The sequence below is a fragment of the Phacochoerus africanus genome, chromosome 3 (assembly GCF_016906955.1).
Source record: "Phacochoerus africanus isolate WHEZ1 chromosome 3, ROS_Pafr_v1, whole genome shotgun sequence".
Classification (NCBI taxonomy): domain Eukaryota; kingdom Metazoa; phylum Chordata; class Mammalia; order Artiodactyla; family Suidae; genus Phacochoerus; species Phacochoerus africanus.
This window is the reverse complement of record NC_062546.1, coordinates 58,329,435-58,341,649: the sequence shown is the minus strand read 5'-3', so window position 1 is coordinate 58,341,649 and position 12,215 is coordinate 58,329,435. Positions and strand designations below refer to the sequence as shown.

At 39.4% G+C, this 12,215-nt stretch overlaps 1 protein-coding gene across 2 annotated transcripts in view; it reads left to right on the top strand.

The window, feature by feature from the left end:
- SLC7A2 (solute carrier family 7 member 2) overlaps positions 1-11,916 on the top strand; it is a 79,534-nt gene extending 67,618 nt beyond the window's left edge. The window contains exons 7-12 of one of the 2 annotated variants that reach the window (XM_047771872.1): positions 1,197-1,333; positions 4,215-4,317; positions 6,063-6,268; positions 7,246-7,412; positions 8,180-8,288; positions 10,640-11,916. In XM_047771872.1, coding sequence (XP_047627828.1) covers positions 1,197-1,333; positions 4,215-4,317; positions 6,063-6,268; positions 7,246-7,412; positions 8,180-8,288; positions 10,640-10,836 — 919 coding nt within the window. In that variant the 3' untranslated portion in view covers positions 10,837-11,916. Of the gene's footprint in view, positions 1-799; positions 940-1,196; positions 1,334-4,214; positions 4,318-6,062; positions 6,269-7,245; positions 7,413-8,179; positions 8,289-10,639 lie in introns of both variants that reach the window. The other variant, XM_047771871.1, reaches the window with a different exon arrangement.
- Positions 11,917-12,215: the final 299 nt, after the last annotated feature.

Sequence of the window (12,215 nt, the reverse complement as noted above, 5' to 3'; positions counted from 1 at the left end):
TCTTAGAAGAGAGATGAACAAAAATCTTCTTGTGGTCAAGCTCAACCTAGCTTTATTAAAAGATAAAGAAGATGGATTTTAAAAATAAAATATTTTTCTTATTTTCTCTTAAATGGTTACTTTACAACTAATTCATATATGGAAAGATACAACCAGTAAACACATAATTCAGAACATCTAAAGCAAACAATCATTTTCTTAAACCTCACTGCTGTTACTAATGTTTAATTGCGGCTACTTCTATGTACTAAATTTATAGTGAGTTAATTTTTTTTTTTTGCTTTTTTCTGTCTTAATTATCTTATGATGCTGAGAATTATTACTACTTTGATCAAAGATCATGCTATGTGAGGGAAAATAATGGTAAAATAAATATGAAAATGTGTAATTATTGAATAAGTGAAGAGACTGATATAAAGTCAATCTTCTCTTTAATTACACATCAATTTATGAATTTTATTTTCTGAGTTTAAAAAAATGTCTTAATGACACAATTGGTTTTGTTTCAGTCTTAATTACTTAGTTTTAATTCATTAGTAATCATGGGCCTGCACAAATTATTTGCAATAGTTTTAGTCTGATAATTGTGCTGGACAAATATCTGTAAGAGAATAATAAATAGCACCGTGATTAATTGGCAGATATTTTTAAATGCCTAATTGAAAAACATTTTTAAAATAACAAGACTTCATAATCACTGCTGTGATGCTGAATTTTGTACAATTTCTTAATTTCAGTTCTGGGATGTAATCTTGCATGAATGTGTTTGCCATACTGCATGTGTTTGCTTTTTATTCAGTCTTCTTGGATCCATTTTCCCAATGCCTCGTGTAATCTATGCTATGGCGGAGGATGGGTTGCTTTTCAAATGTCTAGCTCAAATCAATTCCAAAACGAAGACACCAGTAATTGCTACTTTATCATCGGGTGCGGTGGCAGGTGAGAGAGAGTTGACTTTTATTAAGTAAAGGGGGATCTTTCTTCATCAAGGATTCTGGGGGAAAAATGGGAAATGAGGTGCTTTTCTATTTGGATATATGTAAAGATCAGTAGCTTTTTTTGGTGAGTGTTTTCTATTTTGAATTTTTTTTAGCATAGGTTCTGTACTTTAGTGTGTCCAGTCTTTACCTGTATATACCCATCTAGAATAATATTTGTGATAACTCACATGTGGATTATGAATTTTTCTGTTCTAGTCTTCTGGGCTCTATGTTTCCTTTACCCCGAATTCTGTTTGCCATGGCCCGGGATGGCTTACTGTTTAGATTTCTTGCCAGAGTGAGTAAGAGGCAGTCACCAGTAGCTGCCACCTTGACTGCAGGGGTCATTTCTGGTAAGCTTTACAAACATAGGATTCTTCACCATTGGACTTGAGTGTTTTTGCGCATGCATGGACTTAAAAAGAGGGTCTGCTTGCTGTGCATGTAAGTTAAGAACAAAATCACTGATAAATTTGGGTGTGAACATTGAGATTATATCTGGAAATTGTGGTGGCGGTGGTCTACTGAAACTCATAACTTTTGACCCTTTGGGATTTTTTTCTTCTTTCATTATTTTAACCTTTGGGGCTTCTAACAAATGTGTAAAGGGTTGCAGGGGTTCCTCACTATATATCAGGTATAAATGCTTTTCAGATTGATGAATGAGGAAATAGTATTATATTATTAACACATAAAATATTAATTTAAGAATGATTTTTTAACTTTTGAGTTATTGGTTTAAAAATAATGTTTCAGTGTTTTCTTTTTTGTCTTTAAGATTTAAGTTGACTATTGTAAAGCACCATAGGGTTTTTGAAAAGATAATGTATGTTTACCTATTTTTAATTAAATATAAGAAATGTCAAAAAACAATTTATACTTGGCCATTGTCATCCCCGCACAGCATGGTGGCTGTCCCCACCTCCTGGGCCACCATGGTTCTCTAAAAGTTACTAACACCTATCTCTAAATAAACCCCACTAAGAATCTATTTTTCCTTTGAACAGTTTTGGTATTAACTCATGTTTAAAAACAACAACAACAAAACTCCAGATGCCTACTTTTTGGCATGTCATAATATCCATGTAAAATGCTTTTGGTCAAATTCTTACCCCATGCAGAAATTTTCAAAGATATCTGCAGATTGAGAGAATGAAAGGCCCAGATACAGGGAGCACGAGAAGGACTTTAGCAAGCTTTATAGATAAAATGATCGATACTCTTGATAGTAGAAATTCAAACTAAAAATGATAATTTTGTTGAAGTTCCTAAGCCTTGGGAAATTAGGTTAGAGAAGACTGCAGCTTAATTATGTATGAAACGGGGTCCTTTCAGAGTCAGAAAGTATAATTTTGCCTAAACAATTTTACTTCATAAATGTTTTCTAATTAATTAGGCACTTTATTAGATGTACGTTGGGAGGTCGAATCATTCATTTTCTCAGTGCCTAGATTCCTGCCCCCATAAAATAAGGTTCGTTGCACTAGACAGTTTAAGGCCCGACTTATGATTAAACAGTACATTATGATATTAAAGATAGGTCATAAATCTTAACAATGGATAACATTTTATTTAGTCCATAAAAGTTTTTATTTTTCCAGTAAAATCTTGCCGATTAATTCTCTATTGTATATTCAAAAATTTTGAAAAATGTGTCCTTCTTCTTTTAGGAAGAATTTAATTTGGCAGCATAGTAAGATACTAGAATTAACAGTTAAAAGAAGACAATGGTAGCATTTTTAACGCTCTAAAATAGTAACATTTTTGTTATTTTATAGTCCCTACATCTTACTTTGCTTGTTTTAAACTTAGATCAGAGAGCTTGTATGGATAATGTTTCACTTTCTTTTGTTTTGGCTCCCTTGATTTTGGTTATCTGTGATTCTTACAAACATAATGAGATTTTAATCTAACATGATAGTCCACTAGCAATGGCGATTTTTCAAAGTAAGGCGTGAGGTGTCTTTAAAGAAGCAATATGGTCTCATAGAAGGTGAATGGGCATGTTGATTTACCTGGAACCCTGCTTCTACCTAGTAGTTATAACCGTGCTAAGTTAGCCTGTCTATAAAAAGAGGACAATGATCCTATTTATTAGGTCAAATCGAGTGAAATAGCTAGGGTTTTGTTCAAAAACAGTCAAATTCTGGACTGTGTAGCTAAACCTAAACAATTTCCCCCATTTCATAGGATTATTGAATTGAAGATAACTTGGAATTATAGAGATACAAAGCTTGCTGAGATGTCAGGAACACCACACAAGTGGAAGGTGGTGTTTTCTGCTTACTGTGATAGGCACAACTTTTTGGTAAATTCAAGTCCATGTTATCCCTATTTTGATGTTTCAATGAGGGAAAAATAGTTAAGTTCAAGTTAATTATTCAACTATATAAAGTATTCTTTTCCTCTTAACATTATTGAGCTTTGAGTGGAGAGCACAGATGATCTCTCAAATTTAGTCAGTCTTCCTAGAGTGTGTGGTTTTAATCAGCAAAATTTTCCTGCAGTCAGAGACGTTATTTAGTTTGGCACTATTCTATTTTGTATAAGAAATAACTCGAAATGCAGGTGGAAATTAAAATTGATTGTATAACAGCTATAACAAAAGCACTCCTGTTTGACTTCTTTTATGGATTTTTTAAAAAGGAGCCAGCCAATATTTCCTAGCAATGTTTTGCTTCTGAAACATCAAAGGACAGTATTCTGTCATATAAAATTTTCACTCTTTGTCAGGTCAATATTTTTAAGTGATCAGAGTAGATTTTTTTTTTCTTTTGTCTTTTAGGGCCACACCCATGGCATAGGGAAGTTCCCAGGCTGGGGTTGAAGACAGAGCTGCAGCTGCCGGCCTATACCACAACCACAACAGCACTATATCTGAGCCATGTCTGCAACCTACACCAGGGCTCACAGCAGCACTGGATCCTTAACCCACTGAGAAAGGCCAGGGTTTGAACCCTCATGGATACTAGTCAGAGTCATTACCACTGAGCCACAACAGAGTAGATGTGTTTTGTACTTGATAGAGAGCTGAGGGTGTTTGAAGTTTTATTCGCAGTTTGCATGACCTAAAGAACATCTTATTAACTGTGAGAAGTATGCTTTCTGTACTTGATTGACTTATTGGTACTAAAACGGAAAAATGCCTATCCTTTGTCCTTGACTTGAGCATTATCAACTGTGTGGAAATTTATCACAGGCCATTTTCTTCACCATTCTTTCTTTCCTCAATAGCTGTGATGGCATTTCTGTTTGACCTGAAGGCTCTTGTGGACATGATGTCCATCGGCACCCTTCTGGCCTACTCTCTGGTCGCGGCCTGTGTTCTCATCCTCAGGTGAGTTGTCCTCTTTGCCAGGTGGTTCTGAAGGGCATGTGTCACAGGGAATAAAGGCTTAGGGAATAAAGAAAATGAGGCCTCACTGGTTTTATTTTCAAGGAGCTAGTTGTCTCGCAGAAGTGAGAGGCCATAGACATAAAATCATCAATACCAAGTGTAACTTGCATACTTGGTCCTTAAGCAAAGTATCAAATACAGTTTGATTTTGGTCATTTGATAATTACCAATAGATTGGCCTAATCTATGTCAGCAAGTTCTCATAATATATAAAAACACGTAAGAATATTATCTTTTTACTCCCAGTGATTCAACTGCTAAATTTTATACTAAAGATTTAATCCAAGAGGTACACATGGATATATGCAAAGGATGTTCATGGAAAAGGTAATTTACAATAGTGAAAAAATTGAACTAGGCTCTGTATCAATAGTAGAATTGTTAACAAAATAGATAAACAACAAGATCCTACTGTACAGTACAGGGACCTATATTCAATATCCTGTAATAAACCATAATGGAGAATAATTTGAAGAAGAATACACACATACACACACACACATATATAACTAAATCACTTGGCTACACACACACACATGCACACACACACACACACACACACACCCCAACTAAATCACTTTGCTGTACACCAGAGACTAATATAACATGTAACTCAACTACACTTTAATTTTAAAAAAGTAGAATAGTTATATAAATGAGGGTGGTGGATTTTTCTACAGCAAATAAAATATTTAATTGTATGGAGAAATGTATCAATTTCCAGATGCAAAGTTATATGTAACATCTGAATTTATTTAAATAGTAATGAATTTACATGAAGAGATGGTTTTTGTATATACACATACACACACATATGCACTTGTCCCTGATTGAAATTGTGTCAAAATGCTAGCAGTGATTATCACTGAGTGGCGGTGTTATGGATAATTTTAATTTTCTTCTTTGTACTTTTGTGTATTTTTTTCTCAGTGAGCGTATTTCTTCATTAAATGGGGGACACGTTACTTTTAAATTTAAACAAAGGCTGTTCAGAGGGAAAAGAGACATCTTGGGGAGACTGGACAGATATGAGGAGGTGAAGCAGACTGATACCTTGACACCAGCTGAAGAGGAAGGGGAACAATAATAAAGGAGAATGGCTGGGAAGTGGTTGGGTGCATTCATCTGAGTTACACTAGGACAGCAGAGGGGGTTGAGGCCACAGAGGCAGGTTGTATTGAGGCAAAGGCCTTCCAACGCCCACCTGAGGACTGTATGTTATTCTGTAGCTAATGTTTAACCAGGGTTTCTGTGCTGTTTCGTGAACTGCATCTCCTTTGGACATAGATATTTCCAAATAATTATCTTGTCGTCACAATTGCCTTGCTTTAAAATGTAGCTCTCGGAGTTCCCTGGTGGCTCAGTGGGTTAAGGATCCGGCATTGTCTCTGCTGTGGCACGTGTTTGATCCCCAGCCTGGGAACTTGCACATGCTGCAGGTGTGGCCAAAAAGGAAACAAAAATGTAACTCTCTTCTGCATCTAATCTGCATAACTTTCCAATTAAGTGACTATTGGAGAAAATCCAGAGTTGCCACAGAGATGTTATGGAGCAGGTGTGCAGCCTGGCTCAGCACGCTTTGCACAAGCTGTGAATGGAAACGTCCCCCTTAGGGTTTTAGGTGCTCATTTCATTTGGCGCAAGTGCTTGTTTGAGAATAAAGACACACCTTTATTTGGGTACAGGTACCAGCCAGGATTATCTTATGAGCAACCCAAATACTGTCCTGAGAAAGAAGCTCTGGGATCGTGTGCCAGCGCTGCCTCCAAAAGCAAGTCCCAGGTCACTGTGGTGCCAGAACGGTGCTTCAGCCTGCCAGCCTTCTTCAGCCCCTCACTTCTGCCCACAAAACAGTCGGCTTCTCTCGTGAGTTTCCTGGTGGGATTTCTTGGTAAGTCCCTTTCAGCACAGACTTTATAAAGACCCTGCAGACCTGGCGGAGGTACGCAGGTGGAGCAGGTATGATGTGAAGGAGGATGAAAGAGCATGTTAGCACCACCCTGAGTCCTGAAATTTGTACCTGACAGGTCACTCATTGAGCTCCCCTCTACATTATCAGGAGAAATCAATCATATCTTGGTAATTGAAAAAGAAAGACCTTCCCCAAGGTGAAAGTGGCAGAAGTACAAAATTGGTATATTTCGTCAGCTGTGAGGGCACTTCCTGTGTGAAGCAAAGTACACCTTCCAGTAACTGAACTGGGACCAAAGGACACAGGAGGCATTAGAGCAAAGCCTGTTTGCTCCCCACAGCTATGTAATCATTTGTATTTTCAGCAATATTTATTGGGCATCGTCAGTGTGCCGGGAACTCTACCAGGTACTTGGAAGAGCGGGAGATGGTCCTCGCTCTCCCTGGGCTGTACAGAACAAGGTTGTTGCTGGCAAGCTGAGGGAAGTACCAGTTTCTCTGAGAGCACATAGGAGGGACCCCTAGTGCTCACTCGGTGGTCAGAGACAGGGTGGCTGGGCAGTCATGTCCTTCTCTGAAATAGGAAGCAAAATGCAAATCAGATATTATTTGTTTCCATTAACAGTATTTAGCACAGCTGAACCTGAACAGGCTTGTTTTCCCCATTTGACAAAAAAAGAAAGAGCCACCCCGGACAAGATCCCATCAATCTGTGCACTGTCATCGGAGATAGTGGCAAATGAGTGGAAAAGCAAGGTGGCAGCACCAGAGGGAAGGTTGATGTTTAAGGACGAGACAGTGCTTCTTAACCAGGGAAATCAGAAAGGGAGAATCTTAGTACTTGGCAGAGTGGACGTATAAAGAACTTGCTATCTTTTCAAAATGGACCCTCTGAACTGAGGCTTCTGAGTGAAGGGTGTGTGCTCATCTTGTCTTATGAACATGTCACTTTTGCAGCATTTCTCATTCTGGGCCTGAGTATTTTGACCACGTATGGAGTCCATGCTATTGCCAGGCTGGAAGCGTGGAGCCTCGCTCTTCTTGTGCTGTTTCTTGTTCTCTGCGTTGCCATTGTGCTCACCATTTGGAGGCAGCCCCAAAATCAGCAAAAAGTAGCCTTTATGGTATGTGTCATGAGGATGAGAAATCCTAAATATTATGCACATTTTATCTTGTACATTAGTTTTTATGAATTGTTTCTTAAAAAAAAGCCCTCTGATGACATCAACCAATGAACAAAAGTGTCACAGTTCTTTGAGATGTTCGTTTTTGTCTTTAATATTCTCCCTGCATTGGCTGTCTTACTGCCCTTTCCAAAAACTTGCATATGCTCCTATGACATGATTTTGTATAATATTAGGCAAATTTCTTGTCCAGTACTCTAAAGTAGCAGAAGAACGAGTTGAGTATTTTATTTTAGAAATTTAGTACCCTCTCAAGTCATTTCCACCAAAAGCCCTTCCCCTGCAAGTGAAATTATCCTGTCCCATTTGAACTAAGAGGATTCAGCATGAAGAGGGCTTCCTAGAAGTGTCTTCTGAGATACCATAGATAGCCAGAGTTCCAGAGGCACGCCCTCTTGATTTCTGAAATAACCCAGTAAACCCTAAACTACACCCAAGAAACCAGTTGCTTCTTGGTGACAATGCAGGTGTTAGCAGGCTGGATAAACCTTCTGTTGCTTTGGGCTGCAGTAAACAATATAAAATACAGCACTCTTTGCAGTACTCTCTAGGTGAATGGGTTTTATTCAGGTTGTTCTTTTTGTAAGAATATAAACTGACACGGTGTAAAGGTAGGTATGTTAAATTAGTTGCCACCACATCAAAATAATTTGGGGAATGTGCTTTAAGAATTTGAGTATATTTAAGAAGATATTTCTCCCCCTTAGGTTCCATTCTTACCATTTTTGCCAGCCTTCAGCATCCTGGTGAACATTTACCTGATGGTCCAGTTGAGTGCAGATACCTGGATCAGATTTAGCATTTGGATGGCACTTGGTAGGTCTTTTCATGTTTGCACTTTCTGAACATGGGCTCTCTGTATCAATGCACTGTGATTAGAGTAATGCATTCATTCATTCCCACTTCTTAGAAATAAAGGCTTTTTTCAGCTTCTTCCTTTCTCACTTTTTAGGACATCTGAGTATTTACATTTCCAGATAGCTTTTTTTTCTAAATGTATTTTTTATTATGGTATAGTTTATTTACAGTGTTGAGTTAGTTTCTGCTGTACAGCATAGTGACCCAGTCATATATATACATTCTTTTTCTCATATTCCATCATGGTCTATCCCAAGAGACTGGATATAGTTCCCCATGCTATACACTAGGACCTCATTGCTTATCCATTCTAAATGTAATAGTTTGGGAGTTCCTGTCGTGGCTCAGTGGTTAACAAACCTGACTAGTAACCAAGACGTTGCGGGTTCAATCCCTGGCCTCGCTCAGTGGGTTAAAGATCCAGCATTGCCGCAAGCTGTAGCAGACTCGGCTGGGATCCTTTGTTGCTGTGATTATGGCGTAGACCGGCAGCTACAGCTCTGATTGGACCCCTAGCCTGGGAACCTCCATATGCTGTGGGTGTAGCCCTAAAAAGACAAAAGACAAAAAATAAATAATGAATCTCATTCACTTTTGTGAGAATATGTGTTTGCTTCAGCTGTAAATTAATTTAATTTTGATCTCAAGCCACCAAACCACTTGAGTTGATGGGCAGGTTTAACCTAAGTAGTTTTACCCATATTTTGGGGATCTGACACTGTGCCAAAGAATTGGGATGGTACTGTTTTGGGTCAAAGGTTATCCGTCTACACAGGTTACACTAGGGTATTCTCTCTGTAACTGTGACCACTTCTGGTAGGTGGCTCTGTTGCATCAGGGCCAGGATCCTACAGGAATCACTTGTCGGTTGGCCGTGCCCTCCAGGATGTACCACAAAGCCATGCCTTTGGGATCCCACCACCTCCATCTCCTCAGATGCTTCCAGGAAGCCGAATCCAAATTCCCAGGGCACAGGACCATAGGGCTCCCTCTCCTATCTGAGCCCAGAAGAACCTCTTTGTAATCTGATGGAACGCTTATCCACGCTTCCTGCCTTTCCACGAGTCACTCTTTCCTTCCTCACATCATAACTCAGTCTGGTTTAATGTTCCTGATCTTGGGGAAGAGCATGAACTATGCCAGACTCTCTGTATTTGAATCCATCCCTGCCGTTTATTAGCCGTGTGACCTAGGCCATGTTACATCCCTGCTTCTGGGTCCCAGTTTCATTGTAAAACGGTGACAGCAATACCTGTATTTGAGGACAGGGATTCTGGATCTTCAAACCTCTGAGGAGATGAGAGGAAACAGAATCATTCCTAATTGGTAGACATGCCAAAATACTAATTGGTAGTCTATTTGCCAGTATTTGTCCTGGAAAAATTATAATGCATTTCACATCAACCCAGACTCTCAACCAGTTTTTAAAATGTTGTTAAAATACATCAGAATGCCTACGTATAAGTAATGAACTGTCTTGTGAGATGCTTAAAACATTTCCCTCTGGTCCCCAATAAAACAGCTTTGTACACAGTTATTTGTCCTCTCCTGGTGATAGGAATGTGTAAGGCACACTCATATTCCCTGTTCCCATAGGACAAGGTTTCCAAAATATTTGACTGTGACCCTGACAAACCACCACTTGTATTTGGAATGTATTTGAGACTTTTCCCCACATATCCTTTTGCTTAAAGTGTAGTGTTGAGTTTTGAGAAAGTAAATATAATTTTTCTCTATAAACATCTGAAAAACATTTTTTGGGAAAAAGACGCATGTAAAGATGGCATGTTAACCACTAAAAAGAAGGACTGGTTTGTTAAAAATGAAGAAGCACATTCTACTGGAAAAACGTTTGTCAGGAACCTTTTATGGGTTATCCCTTGCTTGCATTCCATCCTTCTAAAAATAGCACAGGAAGAAAAGGTAAAAAGCCCTATTAAGTTCTTACATTTCCCACATACAAACAGTCTCTTTCTTGCTTGCTTGCTTTGTTGCTTTCTTTGCTTTCTTCAATTTTTTAGGGCCATACCCAGGACATATGAAAGTTCCCAGGCTAGGGGTTGAGTTGGAGCTATAGCTGCTGACCTACACCACAGCCATGGCAAATGCCAGATCCAACCAAGCCATGTCTGGGACCTACCCCACAGCTCAGGACAATGCTGGATTCTTAACCCACTGAACAAGGCCAGAGATCAAACCTGTGTCCTCATGGATATTAGTTGGGTTCATTTCTGCTGAACCTCAATGGGAACTCCCAGTCATTTTTCTGACACACCTAAAATATTGATTTTTTTTTTCTTCTCTGAAAGGTTTCCTGATATACTTCGCTTATGGCATTAGACACAGCTTGGAGGGTAATTCACGGGATGAGGATGATGATGAAGATACTTATTCAAACAACATTAATACAGCGGCCAAAGAAAAATCTGCCATTCAAGCAAATGACCATCACCAAAGAAACATGAGTTTACCTTTCATATTCCATGAAAAGACGAGCGAATGCTAGTGCCTGCAGGGGCCGAGCTGGTCCACAGTCTAAATGTACACATCCTACGTTGAGTGAACCGTGACGGCATGTCATCATCACACTAGGTTGTCATGGGTTTGCTGCAGACACAGTTCACCCTAATTTATACTTCCTCACCTGGACAGCACCACCTCAGATGCTGAACTGTGCATCTGGGGAACCTCCTGAGCTCTCTCCTCAGTGACAAATAGCCCCAAATAGCGGGAGTGTGGGAGTGTGTGTATGTGTGTTTGTGTATCTTGGGGACTGTCAGTGTTACAAGTTGTTGGTGTTTTGCTGTTATCACTTTGCATTTTTCCAGTGTTGTCCTTAATTGGTAGCATATACTGCACATACTGAAATGGAGGTAATCATTGAAGAGAAAAGTATTTTGTATGTGCCAGGCATGGTTGGGGTAATGACTGTTGCTTTTCCTTGTTAGGCTTTATTAATGTTGAGTTAGAACCTGCTAAAAATGCATTTGCCCATCCTGGGGTCCGTCATGGGTCTGGAATTGGAGGAGGGGATAGGAAAAGAGCCTTTTCTGTACCTTATAAACTCCAGCAGTGGGTTTAGTGCAGATTTCTCTCTGTTAGGTATGACAGTTTGTGAAAATTTTAGCCAGTAGGAGTGTTCGTGCTGCAATACTGCACAGGGCACGAGCAGCCTATGCATACCCAGATAGCAGGCACCCCTTTGAACAGCATGCTGTCTTCTTTGAGAACAGTAGTCTTTAAATACGAGGGCTTTCACCTGCCACTCCCTCCCCTCACCCCAGTTCAATCGGGGGCTTGAGAGAGGTAGTGTGGTCCACTGGCTCCCTTTGTGCTGGAAGATGAAGGTGGTCTCCATGGCCAGGAAGCCTGTATAGGTGGCAAAGATGAGGACATTTTTGAAGATCAGAGTAGATACATGCTTGGATAGGGAGATCCCAAGCCTCCATGTTTGAAAAATCACTTAAAGAGTTCTCTTGTGGTGCAGCAGATTAAGGATCTGGCATTGTCACTGTAGCGGCTTGGGTCACTGCTGTGGCGCAGTTCAGTCCTTGACCTGGAAACTTCCACATGCCATGGGCATGGCCAAAAAGGAAAAAAGAAAGTTGCATATAATTCAGCCAGTAGAGTCTCCCAGATGGCACAACCGGCAGAATGATTCATATCTTTTCCCCTTACTTAATAAATAATCACAGTTCAGGGTTTTTTCTAACCCAGTAGTAAATGGTATCTTTATGCAAAAGAGGAAAAACTGAAGGGGTACAAGAAAATTACCCTGTTCTGATTTTAAAGTGCCTATTCAGATATTAAAGGGCATTTGACCCAATTTGAGGAGTTTGAATCAAATTTGCCTCTGATGTTTCTTTTGGAAACATTTAGGAATAT